The sequence below is a fragment of the Colius striatus genome, chromosome 6 (genome assembly GCF_028858725.1).
Source record: "Colius striatus isolate bColStr4 chromosome 6, bColStr4.1.hap1, whole genome shotgun sequence".
Lineage (NCBI taxonomy): Eukaryota > Metazoa > Chordata > Aves > Coliiformes > Coliidae > Colius > Colius striatus.
This window is the reverse complement of record NC_084764.1, coordinates 47,643,254-47,661,992: the sequence shown is the minus strand read 5'-3', so window position 1 is coordinate 47,661,992 and position 18,739 is coordinate 47,643,254. Positions and strand designations below refer to the sequence as shown.

The following is an 18,739-nucleotide window of genomic DNA, read 5'->3' as shown; positions in this document are numbered from 1 at the left end:
CCGAGCCCAAACTTTGGCGATGATCATCGCCTCGCAGAGCGACCGGGACCGAGGAAAAAAAACCCCAGCCGGAGGGAAAAAAAAAAAAACCCCCCGGCTGGGGATTTTTTATTCTATTAAAAATGTAGAAATTGAAAAACCTGAAAGAGAAACAATTTCAAATTGCAATTCAACCCCATAACCCCCTCCCCTCCACCCCACCGAACCCTGCCTCCACTCCACCCTCCTCCTGCCCACCCACAACGATGGCGCCTCAAAGCTACGTCGCTCCCCAGAAACATCCTTTGCGAGGGCCTCGAAGGGGGCCTGCCTGCCAAAGCTTGGCTGCAAACATCACCTCAAGTGAGCCACAACTAAGACAACTACATACAGGGTAAGAGAAAACAAACCCCACCCAAGACCAGCCTCATTACTATAGGTTTCATCGTACACACCCTAAAGGCAAAAACAAGGCACAGTTCTGCCACACCAACACCTAAACATTCTACCAACTAGACCCTTCTCCCACAGCCTTGATGCTACACAGCTCCATCTGCGGACAAAGCGTCACGCTTCAAAGTAATAACCGAGTGACACGCTGCTTCACATCAACCCCCGGAACCCTTGGCTTTGCTTCGATTCTGAGAAACTTGACACAAGCGATCTCCCTGGGAATCCCAACAGGCCCCTGACACTGACCTCGCTCTCTGCTTTACCCTACACGCTCGGGCAGAGTGGCTCCGCTCCACACCCGTGGGCAAACACCGACACCACGTGAAAGAACACATAGACAACATAAAGACAACAGGGAACTCGGCTCAGAGATGCCCCGGCCACAGATGATGTTGACCGGAAAGACCTACAGGATGCTACATTGAAGGGAGAAGGCTCTATAGTGGCCTGCCTGAAGAGGGCAGATGTAACAGACCGGGCCTGCGCCAGAGGAACGCCCCAGACCCAAGATCCTGAGGACATGAGGAAGAAGTCTGGGTCCGTGCAAAGAGATGGCTGAAGAGCGGAGCCGCCAATGCGGCCAGAAGTGGTACCACAGAAGAGTACGGTCGGGAATCTTCCAAGGTGCGAGATGGATCTACGCTTAAGGATGGTGACACCAGAAGAGCTTGATTCACACTGCATCACTGCATACAGTGTTCAAGACCCTGAGGATGCTGCCCAAGATCCAGACCTTGCCACCAAAGAGCAAAGAGCGATGAATGAGGAAGCCCGAGTAAGTGGACGTGGAGAACACAGACAACACAGAGGCTGGAGTCACTCTGCCCGGTACATGCTGCCAAAAAAGAACTAACTGCCTCCCTTTCCTTAACTGGTGGGGACTGGCTATGGAACATTACTCTCCTCTACACGACCTTTGAAACACCTCACTGTGACTTGCAACCTTGTTCCCTCCTCCCTGCCCCAACACAGCATTGTCCCTGTATTTAACTAGCAAGCACAATAGAAACTTGAAAACACAGCAAAAAAAAAGTCACTACTGAAGCCCAAGACCATACTCACTCCACAAAGCCCCAGGCACGCCCCAAAGCCAAAAGCCCCAGGCACGCCCCAAAGCCAAAAGCCCTGAAAGACCAGGCACTGCACAAAACCCCTGAAAGCCAAAACTCCAAAGTCCAGGCACTACACAAAACCCCTCCCTGTAACTCCTACCTTGGTCCCCTTCTCCCAGCCCCAGGACAACATGATCCCAGTACTTAACTTGCAGAGAGCCACAGGTCCGATTCAAAAAATGCTATCGGGTGCTACTGCAATACCACACTCTGTCCACATGACAACAGCACTGACGGGCTCTGCTTGCCCCTTGTGTTGTTATTTGGAGAACAGCTTCTGTCTCTGGAAATAGAACAAAACAAGTGACCCAGATGCAAAACCAAGTCACTGAGCAAAACCCCCAAAAGCTCACCTGCTATACAAAGCCCCAACTCACTCGGTAGTTAGAGCCCCAACACCGATGTGTCAAAAGCAAACTGACATGCACTCAGTGCTCCTCCACCTGCCCTTGACTCTACATCCCCAGGCAGAGCACCTCTACGATAAACACACACATATAAACACCAACACCACACAGAACACAGACAACACAACACAGAACTGAGGAGACTCGGTCACACGATGCTGGGACTGGAGATGCCCTAAAGTAAAGACCTACGGGGCTGTGACAAAGAAGCGAGGCTCCACGGCAGCCATGCAAAGAGGCTAAGGGAACAGCCCAGGATCAGGACTGTGATGATGGATGTGCAAGAATCCTGACCATGAGTCCCAGAGAATGTAGCAATGAAGGGAATGAGAACAAATCTCAGAACAGGGATGCCTGCTGAGAAGAGCTGCTGACGCAGCCTGGAACGCTGCACCGTGGAAAATGACCGACAAAGAATTTCAAGGTGTGAAGATGATCCACAGTTTAAGCTTCTTATGAAAGAAAAGTGGCACTGATGGGCACCGGAATGAGGAGGTTTGTTCTTTGAGACCTCAAGGAAAGTGGCCGAGTCATGTGCCGTGTGCCTCAAGTGCAAAAAAAGACTTTGGGACTCGAGGAAATCCTGAGATGTGAAAGACAGACAACACAACAACCCACACAGACACTGGAGCCACTCTGCCTGCCACACACTGCCCTTGTCCTGAGAAGTAACTTCCTTTCCTTGCCTAATGGGGACTCGCTACAGAACATTCCTCTACACAACCTTTGTAATTCCTCCCTGTGACTCCCGACCTTATCCCCTCCTCCCAGCCCCAACACAGAATTATCCTTAACTGCCAAAGCCCAAAGGCAAACTGACTGACCCAAAGTCCAAAGTCACACTCACAAAATAGAACCCCAAAAGTCCAGTCCCTACACAAAACCCTTAAGTCAAAACCACACTCGCATAACAAACCCATGAAGTCAAAAACCACACTCACTCAAAATACCACAGCCAAAACCCAAAAGGTCCATTCACCAAAGAGAACCCCAAAGCCAAAAGCCGACTCCCTCAACAAAATACCAAAGGAAAAACCACATTATTGTAACAAAACCCCTAAGCCAAAACCCAAAAAGTCCACTCAACTAAACACAATCCCAAAGCCCAAGGTCAAAACCACACTCGCTACACAAAACCCCTGACAGCCAAAACCGCTGACAGCCCAGTCACTACACAAAACCCCTGACAGCCAAAACTCCAAAACCCATGAGCTACACAAAACCTCTGAAAGCCACAACTCCAAAGCCCAGTCACTACACAAAACCCCTGAAAGCCAAAACCCAAAAGCCCAGGCACTACACAAAACCCCTCCCTGTAACTCCTAACTTTATCCCCTCCCCCCAGCCCCAGTATGGCATTATCCCGGTACTTAACTTGTGCAGAGCCACAGGTCTGATTCCAAAAGTTGTGTCGGGTGCTGCTGCGATGCGCTGCTCCTGAGCTGCAGTACTGCACTGTGTCCACATGACGGCAGCACCGAGGCACTTTGCTTGCCCCTCGTGGTGTTATTCTGAACACAGCTTCTGTCTCGGGAAATAGAACAGAACAAGTCACCCAGATACAAAGCCCAGCCACACCCCAAAAAGCCCACACCCCAAAAAGCCCACACCCCAAAAAGCCCACACCCCAAAAAGCCCACACCCCAAAAAGCCCACACCCCAAAAAGGCCACTCACTCCACAAAACCCAAAAACCCCACTCGGTAAACAAAACCCCAAAGCCCATGTGCCAAAAGTAAAGTGACATACACTCAGTGCTCCTCCATCTGCTCTTGACTCTACACCCCCGGGCAGAGGGGCTCTAAGGTAAACACACACACAAACACCGACACCACACAGAACACAGACGACACGACACAGAAGTGAGAAGACTCGGTGACACGATGCCTGGACCGGGGATACCCTCAAGCACAGAGACCTACGGGGCTGTGACAAAGAAGCGAGGCTCCACGGCAGCCACGCAAAGAGGCTGAGGGAACAGCCCGGGATGAGAAGTAACTGTGAAGACTGGGATGATGGATGTGCAAGAAGCCTGATTGTGAGTCCTAGAGAATGCGGCGATGAAGGGAATGAGACCAAATCTCAGAACAGGGATGCCTACTGCGAAGAGCTGCTGACGCAGCCTGGAACATCGTACTGGAGAAAACAACTGACGGAGAACTTCAAGATGTGAAGCCGATCCACAGTTTAAGTTCCTTATGCAAGAAAAGCGGCACCTGACCGGCACTGAATCATGAGGTTTGTTCTTCGAGACCTCAGGGAAGGTGCTCAAGTCACGTGCCGTGGTCCTCAAGTGCAAAGAAGAATTTGAGATTCGAGGAAATCCTGAGATGGAAAGGACAGACAACACGACAACCCACACAGAAGCTGGAACCGCCCTGCCCGGCACATCCTGACTGCCTCTTAAAACCTAACCCTAACTATTTCCTTCCCTAAAGGAGGGGGTTCCCAAACAATCTCTCTCCACTGCTACCCTAAAAACCCCATCCTGCAATTCTCAACATCACCTCCCCCTCCTTGCCCCTGCCCGACCCTTTCGCTCAACTTAACTTGCGTGATGCTCTGAAGTCCATCTCTGTGGAAATTACATCGCTCACTGAGGCCTTTCTTCGGGTGCCATGTTCTTCCTGGGGGTCGGCAACCTGATCAAAAGAAATCCCACAAATGGGGCAAATGGTGAGCATCGCATCAGTCTACACCGATCTCTGCTCCGACAACCACTCCCTCCAAAGGCAGAGGTGTCCCGCTCACCCTGCTCCTTCCGGAGTCCGACACGGCTGTCGTCATCCCTTAGGCACCGGAGATTCAAAGACAGAAAATAACTGTGGCGCTTCTTCGAATGCGCCGGCCCTCACACCCTCGTCGCTACCCCGCCCGGCTCACTGCAAATGCTCTGGAGGCTGCCCTCATGGCCCCTGAAAAACAAGAAAAACAATTCACTGCCTTGCAGCAAGACAGCTTTAAACACCATCGGGGATCACACTTGCCTCACCTTTTCAGCCTCCTCCTCAGTGTGTGGCTTCACACTTCCAGGCATCTTATGGCACCTGCAAAAAGATACAAACAAGAAACTAGAACACATGATGAGATACTGAACAAACCCACAGGGATCCCCATCTCTGGCTCCTTTACCTTGGCCTCTAGCCCTCCACTGGGGTCATTCCATCCTGCTGCATCAGGCTGAGGGTCCTCCTGTGAGACACAAAAGAGGAAATCTGGTAACTTCATCACCGATGGCCCCTAAAAACAGCTGCTTTAGCCACCAATCTCTGCTGACCTGGCCGAGTCCTCTCCAATGCCCGTGTCCTGCCTCCCTCGTGCCTTCGAACCCTCAAAACAGAAGGCAAAACACAGCATCATGTAGCGGTACATCTGCCCATCACACTCTTGCCTCTCACCTCACATCATCGCTAACCTTCTCTTGGCGATCCGGTCCGTCCTCAGGTCGCTATCTGGGATGCGGCTTGTGTCCCCTGCGTCTGCGAAGACAGATAGAAAACAAATCACCCAAGAGCCCAACCACAGACAAACAGTTCCAAAGCTCGACACTCTACAAAGCTGTTCAAAATTCAACTCCAGGCTGGCATTACAGCAAATCCCTAAAGCTGGGCCTCACGTCCGCCGGGCAGAGCGGCTCCGAGCCCGACGCCCATGTGCTGAGACCGACACTGCACGGAAGATGGACACTGACATACAAATAGGAGACAAGTCCCGGTGACAGAACGGCAAAATTGAAATGTCATTGAGCAAAAAGGCTCGTGGGGCTAAGATGCTGAAGCCAGAGGACCCTGGAGCAGCCCCACACACGGGCAAAGGTAATGGCCTGGGATGAGAAGTTCCTGTCCAGACAGATGATGGATGCATGAGAAGTCTGGCTTCAAGGCTGAGAAAGTCACAGATGAAGGGAACTAGACTCTGTCTGAAAAAGGATGACTCGAGAACGCAGCGGCTGATGTCGTAGAACGGGACCGATAGAAAACTTCAAGATGTGAAACCGATCCATGGTTTCTGATGCCAGAAAAGCGGTGGCGGATCGCCACAGGAATGGTGAGAACGACGATGAGAGACGCCCGAGTCACGTGCCATGCTCCTTGAACACAAGGAGGATTTCAGGACCTGAGGAAGTTCTGAGACACAGAAAACAGACTACAGGACAACACACACAGAGGCTGCAGCCGCCCTGCCCGGCCTATGTTAGCTGTCTTCTAAAAGCCCACCCTAGCCCTTCCCTTTCCCAAAGCAGATGGTTCCCAAAGAGCCTCTCTCCTCTGCTCCCCTAGAACCCCCACCTTACGATGCCCGACATGGTCTGCCCCTCGTCTCTCCCTCCCCGATCCCGTCCCTCAACTTAACTCTCGTATAGTCTAAAGCCCATCTTCGCTAAAACCAGGGTCTGCCTGCAGGCGCCACGCTCCTCTTGGGCATCTGCATAGAAAGAGACACCCCACAAATGGGGCAAGTGGTGAGCATTGGGGTGACAGATGTCAACCTCTGCTCTGACAACCATCCCCGATAGCCTGAGTGGTTCCGCTCACCGGTTCGTTCCAGAATCCGACGCCGCTGCTGTTGTCCCTTAGGCGTCTGAGATTCAAAGACAGAAAATAACCATGGCGCTTCTCCAAAAGCACCGGCCCTGACCGTCTCCTCGCTACCAGCCTGGCTCACCTCGAATGCTCTGGAGGCTGTCCTCACGGCCCCTAAAAAACAAGAAAAACAATTCACTGCCTTTCAGCAAGAGAGTTTTAAACACCATCAGGGATCACATCTGCCTCACCTTCTCAGCCTCCTCCTCAGTGTGTGGCTTCACTCCTTCCAGGCATCTTATGGCATCTGCAAAAAACACAAATAAGAAACTAAAACACATAATGAGATACTGAACAAACCCACAGGGATCCCCAACTCTGTCTCCTTTACCTTGGCCTCTAGCCCTCCACGTGGGTCATTCCATCCTGCTGTGTCAGGCTCGGGGACCTCCTGCGAGATACAAATGAGGAAATCTTTTAACTTCATCACCCATGGCCCCTGAAAACAGCTGCTTTAGCCCCCAATCTCTGCTGACCTGGCCGAGTCCTCTCCAATGCCCGTGTCCTGCCTCCCTCGTGCCTTTGAACCTTCAAAACAGAACATAAACACAGCATCATGTAGCGGTACATCTGCCCATCCCCATTTTCTTGCTCTCCCCATGCCATCGCCCACTTTTTCTCAGCGATCCGCTCGATCCCCAGGTCACTCTCTGGATTACAGCTTTTTTCTCTGCGTCTGCGAAAACAGATAGAAAACAAATCACCCAAGAGCCCAACCACAGAGCAACAGTTCCAAAGCTCGACACTCTACAAAGCTGTTCAGAATTCAACTCCAGGCTGGCATTACAGCAAATCCCTAAAGCTGGGCCTCACGTCCACCGGGCAGAGCGGCTCCGAGCCCGACGCCCACGTGCTGAGACCGACACTGCAGGGAACGTGGACACTGACATACAACTAGGAGACGAGTCCCGGTGACAGAACGCCAAAATGGAAATGCCATTGAGCAAAAAGGCCCGTGGGGCCGAGATGCTGAAGCCAGAGGATCCTGGAGCAGCCCCACACACGGGCAAAGGTAATGGCCTGGGATGAGAAGTTCCTGTCCAGACAGATGATGGATGCATGAGAAGTCTGGCTTCAAGGCTGAGAAAGTCACAGATGAAGGGAACTAGACTCTGTCTGAAAAAGGATGACTCGAGAAAGCAGCGGCTGATGTCGTGGAACGGGACCGATAGAAAACTTCAAGATGTGAAACCGATCCATGGTTTCTGATGCCAGAAAAGCGGTGGCGGATCGCCACAGGAATGGTGAGAACGACGATGAGAGACGCCCGAGTCACGTGCCATGCTCCTTGAACACAAGGAGGATTTCAGGACCTGAGGAAGTTCTGAGACACAGAAAACAGACTACAGGACAACACACACAGAGGCTGCAGCCGCCCTGCTCGGCCTATGTTAGCTGTCTCCTAAAAGCTCACCCTAGCCCTTCCCTTTCCCCAAAGCAGATGGTTCCCAAAGAGCCTCTCTCCTCTGCTCCCCTAGAACCCCCACCTTACGATGCCCGACACGGTCTGCCCCTCATCTCCCCCTCCCCGATCCCGTCCCTCAACTTAACTCTCGTATAGTCTAAAGCCCATCTTCGCTAAAACCAGGGTCTGCCTGTGGGTGCCACGCTCCTCTTGGGCATCTGCAAAGATATAAAAAGAAACCCCACAAATGGGGCAAGTGGCGAGCATTGGAGGTGACAGATGTCAACCTCCGCTCTGACAGTCATCCCCGATAGCCCAAGAGGTTTGCTTACCTGTTTGTTCCACAGTCCAATGCTGCTGCTGTCATACCTTAGGTGTCTGAGACTCAAAGAAAATAACTCTGGCGCTTCTTCAAAAGCACCGGCCCCAACACCCTCCTTGCAACCGGCCTGGCTCATCTCGAAAGCTCCGGAGGCTGTCCTCACGGCCCCTGAAAAACAAGGAAAATGCTTCACTGCTTTGCAGCAGGAGAGTTTTAAACACCAACAGGGATCACATCTGCCTCACCTTTTCAGCCTCCTCCTCAGTGTGTGGCTTCACCTCTCCGAGGCATCTTATAGCATCTGCAAGAAACACAAATAAGAAACTAAAACACATAACGAGATACTGAACAAACCCACAGGGATCCCCATCTCTGGCTCCTTTACCTTGGCCTCTAGCCCTCCACGTGGGTCATTCCATCCTGCTGCGTCAGGCTCGGGGACCTCCTGCGAGATACAAATGAGGAAATCTTGTAACTTCATCACCAATGGCCCCTGAAAACAGCAGCTTTAGACCCCTGGTCTCTGCTCACCTGGCCGAGTCCTCTCCGGTGCCAATTACCTGGCTCCCTCATGCCTTCGAACCTTCAAAACAGAACACAAACACAGCATCATGTAGCGGTACATCTGCCCATCCCCATTTTCTTGCTCTCCCCATGCCATCGCCCACTTTCTCTCGGTGATCCGCTCGATCCTCAGGTCACTCTCTGGATTACAGCTTTTTTCTCTGCGTCTGCGAAAACAGATAGAAAACAAATCACCCAAGAGCCCAACCACAGACCAACAGTTCCAAAGCTCGACACTCTACAAAGCTGTTCAGAACTCAACTCCAGGCTGGCATTACAGCAAATCCCTAATGCTGGGCCCCACGTCCCCTGGGCAGAGCGGCTCCGAGCCCGACGCCCAGGTGCTGAGACCAACACTGCAGGGAACGTGGATGCTGACACAGAAATAGGAGACGAGTCCCGGTAACAGAACACCGAAATGGAAATGTCATTGAGCAAAAAGGCTCGTGGGACTGCGATGGTAAAGTGAGGAGGTTCTAGGGCAGCCGCACGCAGAGGCAAAAGCAACGGCCAGGGATGACAAGTTCCTGTCCAGACAGATGATAAATGCACGAGAAGTGTGGCTTCGAGACTGAAGAACGAGAAGATGAAGGGAACTAGACTGAAAAAGGATGATTCGGAAGCGCAGTGGCTGATGCTGTGGAACGGGACCAAAAGAAAACTTCAAGAGACAAAAATCAACCTGAAGTTTAAGCTTCTAATGCAAGAAAAGCAGCTCCAGATCGGCACCAGAATGCTGAGAATCATCCTTTGAGACAGTAGCGATGATATCTGAGCCTTGAGCACAAAAAGGATTAGGGGACTCGAGAAAGTCCCAAGACACAGAAGACAGACTCTGGTATATGACACACAGAGGCTGGAGCCACCCGGCCCGGTGTACACTGGCTACCTGCTAAAAGTTGACCCTCTCCCCTTCCTTGCCCAGAGGAGATGGCTCCCAAATGGCTGCTCCCCTCTGCTCCCTTTAAACCCCAAACCTGCAATCCCCAACCCCACCTCCCCCTCCCTATACTTTGCTTTCACAGGGCCAAAGGGTCGATTCTGACCACGTCAGCTGACGTGTTCCTGCAGTCACCGGCTCCCTCTTAGACATCTAAAAAAAGACACAAACCGCAGACAGAACCCATGGGCCGCATCTCTGGAGCCGGCCCCTCCTACCGCACATCCTCTGGGAATGGCTGTGGCTGTCCATTCACCTCCTTCCACACCCAGACCCTGTGACCTCCCTTCCCTTGCTGCACTTGGGCCCCCACACTTGAAAAGCGTTTTTCCTCCTCTGATCTCTCAGGAAAAAAAACCCGCTCCTGCCTGACACCCCTGTCCTTGGAAGTCACAGCCCGGAACTCTGTTATTCTGACTGGAGTCTGTGGGTGCTTCTCATCTTCCATCTTCCCCTGGACTCTGAGTCTTGCTCAGAAGGCACTAAGTAAATGAATTTCTGACGTCGATTCATCTCTGAGGAGTCTTCTGCAAGCTGCTGAAGAAGTTCTGAGTGTGACAGAGGGTTCTGGGCAATGTGAAAAAGACAAGAGCTGTTCTCCTGTATACTGACAGGTGCTCTACGTTCCCTGCTGGCTGCTTTCACAGAATCATGAGGGTCGGAAGAGACCTCAAAAAATCACGTAGTCCGGCTCCCTGACAGAGCGGGAACTCCTACAGTAGGTCACAAAAACGCAGACACGTGCATAGAAGATACATACCGTAATGCTGTTGAGATTATTTTACCTTCCATCCCGCTAAAGAGATTGATACCAGCAACTTCTACATCTTAAAACAAAAGGGTTGAAAAGTATTGCATTCAGTCACGTCAATCTTTGAGAAAATGGGACACGCCTGAAAAAAAAAAGAGAAAGCATTTTGTTAAATTCTCTCAATACCTCCAAATGGGAAATGCAAAATTACTGACCTGAAAAACATCCATTGAATTGTACATTCTAATAAACGCTTGACTTCGAGCAGTCCTGAAGGTTGGCTCTCAGTCAGTCATCTTTGCTCATTTTAAGAGCAAAATGCATCTGCTCTGAATAGCTTAACCTCAGTTTGCATTCTAACTGAAAAACTAGCAGATAATTTACTCTATAGCAGCCCAAGAGCCCAATGAGCTCTCTTGCCAGGGCCTGTGGCTCTTATACACCAGGTCCCTCCCACTGCTCTCAGTGCTGACACCTGGGAAAGGGGAGGGGAGACTGCAGGGAGTCATAAAAGCTTCCAGGTGAAGAAGGCCTAGGTTTCTAGTGTGTAGAGTGCTGGATAGAAGAAGCTGTTCTGCCTGAAAATTATGATAGTATTTTTATAGCACCAATATGCCTCCACTGTCAGCGCTGTGACCGGGTAAGGACTGAAACTTAGCTGTCTAGGAGTAGCTGTCAAGGTAGAAAAGAAACAGCTGTTATACTAAACTGTAGGGAAGTAGGTTGTTTTGGTTTATTACAATTAAAAATTAACATAGAAAACTGAAGTGCTAGAGGCCACAAAAGAGGAAGGAAGCCTTACTGCACACCAGATTGCCATGATGTTCTTTCTGGGCTCTGTAGAGCCTGGTAGGATCTCTCTGCCTTTCATGGTGCCTTGTGGCTTTTTCTGAGAATACTGTGCTGCAAGCCTGATTTGGGCCACAAAGCCCCATCAGTTCCCCCAAACCTCAGTGAGGATGTTGAAAATTGAATGGAGACTGTAAGACACCAATTTGCACCACAGAAACTACAATAGGGGCAAGAAACAAATGAAATGGAGACATAAAAATCTCCACTGGAGATAGCACCGAGCTGTTACAAACATTTAAAAACAGATAGTAAAAAAAAGGGTTAGCATAAAAATTGCAAATCAACAAGACAGAGAAGTTCATGGGAAAACATAAAACAGAAGAACAGCAGCAAAATGAACAATGGCATTCTAACAGAATTCTAAACTGCCCAGCCAAAGCAGCAATAGACTCTGCCCTGCAGCATGGACCTGTTCGGGCAGTGGCAGGGGCTGAGGGGGAGCTCGGGTTGGGATTTGTTTCCTTTTTCTTTTTTTTTTTTCTTTTTTTTTTTAGATTTTTTGCTCCTTTTTTCCTACTTTGGTAGGAACTGTCCTTGTAGCGCGTGTTCTGGGGGGCTGACGAGCACTAGTGGTCCTTGGAGGACTTCCGGCGCATGGAGTGCACCTGCTGGAAAACTGATAGTCGCTTCCGGGGTCTGGAGGACTTCCGCAACGTAAACCGTCACTTCCGGAGGACGGAGGGTCGCTTCCGGGCGCTAGGAGGGTCTCTCGGCCCGTAGAGTGTGACTTCCGGAGGACTGACAGTCGCTTACACGCTCCGGAGGACTTCCGGACCATACGATGGTGGTTCGGAGGACTGAGCTATCTCTCTAAATTGTACTCAAATTCGCTCCTTTTAACCCTAAATTTACGCTCTGTCTGCTAGTGCGTATACAATTAAACCAAATGCCATTGCTAATAGAGCTGTAACCCTAATAATTTACGAAATATAGCTGAAAAGATCCCTGCTGCTGGTGTTACAGACGCCGCTGCGCATGCGCAGCTGCAGCGCTGTCACGGGCGTCACTGCGCATGCGCGTGTCTCGGGTCGCAGGACCGCAGTTTGTCCACATGGCGGCGGTACCGAGCACCAGCTATTACCGGGCACGGCCGTTCCGGCTCTTCGCCACGGGATGGCGCTACCGGCTATCGGCCATCGACAGGGGCTGCGGTACCGGCTCTTCGCCACGGGATGGCGCTACCGGCTATCGGCCATCGACAGGGGCTGCGGTACCGGCTTTTCGCCACGGAGCGAAGGCACCGGGTAAATTGTCAGGGTCGACGGTGCAGCGCGCGGCTGCGGAGCTGCACTAACGGGCCGTAAGGCGGGCACTCTGTCAAAGCCCTGGAGGTGGTGGGGCGGTGCATCTTCAGTTACATTACCCACAATAATTGTTAGAAGGCAAGGCAATTTTGGTAGAAAATAAGTCCCCCTGTGTTCCAGCTTGTCATGGGGTGTCAGAGGGGCCGGGGGCGGCTGGGCTTAGACTCTGACTGATATCCACATCAATCTTGACAATCGATACTGCAGGACAACTATAATCCAGTGAATGGAACACGAGTAGTCAAAAGCCAAATTACAACTAATGTTAACATACCAAAGACAGTTCTGTATACTGCAGAACTCACCGGCTGATACTAGAGCTGCCAGAATGTTCTGAACTTAGCAGCCAGCTTATTGTAAAAGGGATTCAAATTCCTGTTGTATGGAACCAAGTATATTCCCAAATGCCAATACCAAATAAAGACTCGGTAACAACAGAGCTGTTATGAAGCAGGTATTCTTTAATGTGGCGCCGGATGCTCGGAGGATCCTTCCGCCAAACGTGCGTGTGGAAAGACTGAAGTATGCTTCTTTTATATGTCAAAACGTGAACACTCGACACTTTTCAAGGGGTTATTTGCTATAAATGTGCCTATTTAAACATCTTTACAGTTCATCACTTCACAGGAATTGCGTCTATTTCACATTTTTGCAGTCGCTGCGGTGGTCACTTGCTTCCTCTAGGGGGTCTTTCTGATGGTCTTCCTCAGTTATCTGCTGGATGAACTCCTGGATTCTGCTCACTTCGGCACAGGCACTCCTTTTGTTATCATCGCCCGGTTATCTTTCTCTTCCCCTTGCTGGTGGCTGTCTCTGCAAAAATGCCTCGTGGTCCATCACTATTTACGACTTCTTAGATTAGGGAAGAAAGAGTTAGTTTGGAGAAGTATCTGAGGGTCAGTAGATGCATTTGTTTTTCACCTTGATTCTTCTACAGACTGAGCATATGGTTGCCATGAAAGTCAGTAGGTTTAAACATTTGTTCACTTGGTAACGCTCATTTAGCAGCTTCAATATAAATAATGAAAAAAATTAGGAGTGGCAAATGGAACAAAAGCAGGCACAGAAGGAACAAATAAAATCAGTGGATATTAGGCAAATAAAGGGAAAAGGTTACGAAATGGGATCAGAAACTAAAATGGATCTAGAAAGAAAAAAAACAAGGAAAGGCAAGGGAAAAGGAAAACAAATAGAGCAAAGACAGCAAATGAATACAAGGCAACAGACAAATTTAAAGGCAAAGATGACTAAGGAAATAATAAAAACATTGAAAATTAGAATCGGTGAACTACAATGGATACGCAGAACAGAAATCTAAGCAGCCCGGGTTCCGTTCTTTGGGAACAGAAGGCCAGGGCTTCAGCCCCGCAGCACTTCACCCTCTCGCCCAGACCCAACCGCAGGCGCTCACCCCGAGCCCAGCAGCTGGAAACGTGGCCCGAGGCACAAAGGAGATGGTGAATGGTTGTGCCTTTACGTCCGATAGAAATGCCAGCGGTGAGTCTGCTCTGAGGCCCCGTGCCCTTTATATATAAAATAAACTGAGAGATTTGTCTATTCCAACACTTCGCACCCTTGTCTATAGTTTAAGTAATTCTTTTCAACTCCCCCTGCATAACATGCTTTAGTTTCCGTGCTTTTAGTCTGTACCACCTGTGTTGCGGTGGAGCTATGTCCCAAAGAGGATAGAATGACAGAACAGAATTAGGCCCTGCGAGAATCCCTTCTCAAAAATGTCTCTGGTCACAAAGCAAATTGTTTACTGTAAGCTCCTGAAAAGTTGGTTGGGGAGTCGAGTGCTGAATTACTTTATTTTCCCCACAACAATCAACAATAGAAAGTGGGAGAAGCAAAGAAAAGAATGAGAGGGAGACAAAGAGGGAAAAGGTACGATAGTCACCACCACCTCCTGTCCCGGTGCCACCCGCAGCTCTGGCCCCTCATTGTCCCTGTGCCCACACCGTGTACCCCCACCATCCCTGTGCCCACACTGTGTCCCTCACCATCCCTGTGCCCACACCATGTCCCCACACCGTCCCTGTGCCCACACCTTGTCCCACACCATCCCTGTGCCCACGCTGTGTCCCTCACCATCCCTGTGCCCACACCATGTCCCCACACCGTCCCTGTGCCCACACCTTGTCCCACACCATCCCTGTGCCCACGCTGTGTCCCTCACCATCCCTGTGCCCACACCATGTCCCCACACCATCCCTGTGCCCACACCATGTCCCCCTACTATCCCTGTGCCCACACCATGTGCCCTCACCATCCCTTTGCCCATACCGTGTCCCACACCATCCCTGTGACCACACCATGTCCCCTCATTGTCCCTGGGCCCACACCGTGCCCTCACCATCCCTGTGCCCACACCGTGTCCCCCTACTATCCCTGTGCCCACACCATGTCCCCTCACCATCCCTGTGCCCACACCATGTCCCCTCATTGTCCCTGTGCCCACACCATGTCCCACACCATCCCTCTGCCCACACTGTGTCCCCTCACCATCCCTGTGCCCACACTGTGTCCCCTCACCATCCCTGTGCCCACACACCATGTCCCCTCAACATCCCTGTGCCCACACTGTGTCCCCCCACTATCCCTATGACCACACCGTGTCCCCCCACCACCCCTGTGCCCACATCATGTCCCCTGATTGTCCCTGTGCCCACACTGTGTCCCACACCATCCCTGTGCCCACACTGTGTCCCCTCACCATCCCTGTGCCCACACGGTGTCCCACAACATCCTTACGCCTACAGCGTGTCCCCTCATTGTCCCTAGGCCCACACCATGTCCCCTCATCATCCCTGTGCCCACACCATGTCCCACACCATCCCTGTGCCCACTCCGTGTCCCACACCATCCCTATTCCCAGACCATGTCCCCTCATTGTCACTGTGCCCACACCATGTCCCACACCATCCCTGTGCCCCCACTGTAGCCCCCCACCATCCCTGTGCCCCCACACCATGTCCCACACCATCCCTGTGCCCACTCCGTGTCCCACACCATCCCTATGCCCACACCATGTCCCCTCACGATCCCTATGCCCACACTGTGTCCCGTCACCATTCATGTGCCCACATCGTGTCCCACACTATCCTTGTGCCCACAGCGTGTCCCCTCATTGTTCCTGTAAGCACACCATGTCCCCTCACCATCCCTGTGCCCACATTGTGTCCCCCCACCATCCCTGTGCCCCCACACCATATCCCCTCACCATCCTTCTGCCCACACCGTGTCCCCTCATTGTCCCTGTGCCCACATCGTGTCCCACACAATCCCTGTGCCCACATCGTGTCCCCCCATCATTCCTGTGCTCACACTGTGTCCCCTCATGATCCCTGTGCCCACACCGTGTCCCACACCATCCGTGTGCCCACAGCATGTCCCCTCATTGTCCCTGTGCCCACACTGTGCCCTCACCATCCCTGTGCCCACACCATGTCTCCTCATTGTCCCTGTGCTTACACCGTGCCCTCACCATCCCTGTGCCCACACCGTGTCCCCTCACAATCCCTGTGCCCACACCGTGTCCCCCCACCGTCCCTGTGCCCACACCATGTCCCCTCATTGTCCCTGTGCCCACACTGTGTCCCACACCATCCTTGTGCCCACACCATGTCCCACATCATCCCTGTGCCCAAACCATGTCCCCTCACCATCCCTATACCCACAGTTTCCCCTCACCATCCCTGTGCCCCCACACCATGTCCCCTCCCCATTCCTGTGCCCACACCGTGTCCCACACCATCCCTGTGCCCACTCCCCTCACCATCCCCTTCTCCCCTCACCACCCCCGTGTCCCCTCACCATCCCCGTGTCCCCTCAACATGCCCTTATCCCCTCACCACCCCCATGTCCTCTCACCATCCCCTTGTCCCCTCACCACCTCCGTTTCCCCTCACCAGCCCCATGTCCCCTCACCAACCCCTTTTCTCCTCACACCATTCTCGCCTCACCATCCCCATGTCCCCTCACCATCCCCGTGTCCCCTCCTCTCCCAGGTGTCCCCTCATCACCCCCGTGTCCCCTGACCATCCCCTTTTCCCCTCACCACCCCCGTATCCCCTCACCTGCCCAATGTCCCCTCACCACCCCCTTGTCCCCTCACCCTCCCCTTCTCCACTCACCATCACCCTTATCCCCTCAACATCCCGGTGTCCCCTAACGATCCCTGTGCCCACACTGTGCCCCTCACCATCCCCGTGTACCCTCTCCACCCCTGTGTCCCCTCACCATCCCCTTCTCCCCTCACCATCCCCTTGTCCCCTCACCATCCCCATGTCCCCTAACCTTCCCCGTGTCCGCTCAACAAGCCCTTCTCCCCTCACCACCCCCATGTCCCCTCACCCCCCCCGTGTCCCCTCACCACCCCCTTCTCCCCTCACGACCCCCGTGTCCCCTCACCCTCCCCTTCTCCCATCACCATCCCCGTCTCCCCTAACCATTCCCATGTCCCCTCAACATGCCCTTCTCCCTTGACCACCCCCATGTCCCCTCACTACCCTCGTGTCCCCTCACCATCCCCTTCTCCCCTCACCACCCCCGTGTCCCCTCACCATCCCCTTCTCCCCTCACCACCCCCGTGTCCCCTCACCATCCCCTTCTCCCCTCACCACCCCCGTGTCCCCTCACCAGCCCCTTCTCCCCTCACCCCCCCCGTGTCCCCTCACCTCCTCCATGTCCGCTCACCCCCCCCGTGTCCGCTCATCCCCCCGTGTCCGCTCATCCCCCCGGGTCCACTCACCAGCCCCATGTCCCCTCAGCAACCTCTTCTCCCCTCACCAGCCCCTTCTCCCCTCACCGTCCCCGTGTCCCCTCACCGTTCTGTGTCCCCTCACCGTCCCCTTGTCCCCTCACCACGCCCTTGTCCCCTCACCACCCCTGTGTCCCCTCACCATCCCCTTCTCCCCTCACCATCCCTGTGCCCACACCGTGCCCCTCACCATCCCCTTGTCCCCTAACAACCCCAAGTCCCCTAACCCCCCCCGTGTCCCCTCACCCCCCCGTGTCCCCTCACCATCCCCGTGTCCCCTCACCACCCCCTTCTCCCCTCACCACCCCTTCTCCCCTCACTACCCCCGTGTCCCCTCACCCCCCTCTTGTCCCCTCACCTCACCCATGTCCCCTCAGCCCCCTCGTGTACCCTCACCATCCCTGTGCCCACACTGTGCCCCTCACCATCCCTGTGCCCACACCGTGCCCCACACAATCCCTGTGCCCACACCGTTTCCCCTCATTGTCCCTGTGCCCACACCGTGCCCTCACCATCACTGTGCCCACAGCGAGTCCCACACCATCATTATGCCCACACTATGTTCCCTCACCATCCCTGTGCCCACACCGTGTCTCGTCATTGTCCCTGTGCCCACACCATGTCCCACACCATCCTTGTGCCCACACAGTGTACCCTCACAATCCCTTTGCCCACACCGTGTCCCCCCACAATTCCTGTGCCCACACTGTGTGCCCTCACCGTCCCTGTGCCCACACCATGTCCCACACCATCCCTGTGCCCACTCCGTGTCCCCTCACCACCCGCTGTGCCCCCTCATCAGCCCCATGTCCCCTCGCCATCCCCATCTCCCCTCACCATCCCCATCTCCCCTCACCATCCCTGTGCCCACACTGTACCCGTCACCATCCCCGTGTCCCCTCACCTGCCCAATGTCCCCTCACCCGCCCCGTGTCCCCTCACCAGCCCCTTCTCCCCTCACTATCCCCTTCACCCCTCACCACCCCCATGTCCTCTCACCTTCCCCTTCTCCCCTCACCACCCCCGTGTCCCCTCACCAGCCACATGTCCCCTCATCCCCCCCCGTGTACCATCACCATCCCTGTGCTCACACTGTGCCCCTCACCATCCCCTTCTCCCCTCACCGTCCACGTGTCCCCCCCCCATCGTGTCCGCAGCCCCCCGTCGCCCCCCATCATGCCATGCCTGTGCCCTCAGACAATCCTGAAGCTGCTGGTGACGGGCTCGGCACCCTCTCGCACGCGGGTGCTGATGCCCATCCTGCAGTACCCGCTGTACTCGGCCACCATCGCCGAGCTGGGGGCCG

The 18,739-nt window shown here is 53.3% G+C and overlaps 1 protein-coding gene across 1 annotated transcript in view; it reads left to right on the top strand.

Moving 5' to 3' along the window:
* The first annotated feature begins 11,961 nt into the window (after positions 1–11,961).
* The window catches only part of LOC133625681 (leucine-rich repeat-containing protein 14-like), a 49,563-nt gene continuing 42,785 nt past the window's right edge, over positions 11,962–18,739 (top strand). The window contains 3 exon segments of the mRNA XM_061998849.1: positions 11,962–12,083; positions 12,331–12,611; positions 14,019–14,168. Of these exon segments, the coding sequence (XP_061854833.1) occupies positions 11,962–12,083; positions 12,331–12,611; positions 14,019–14,168 (553 nt within the window).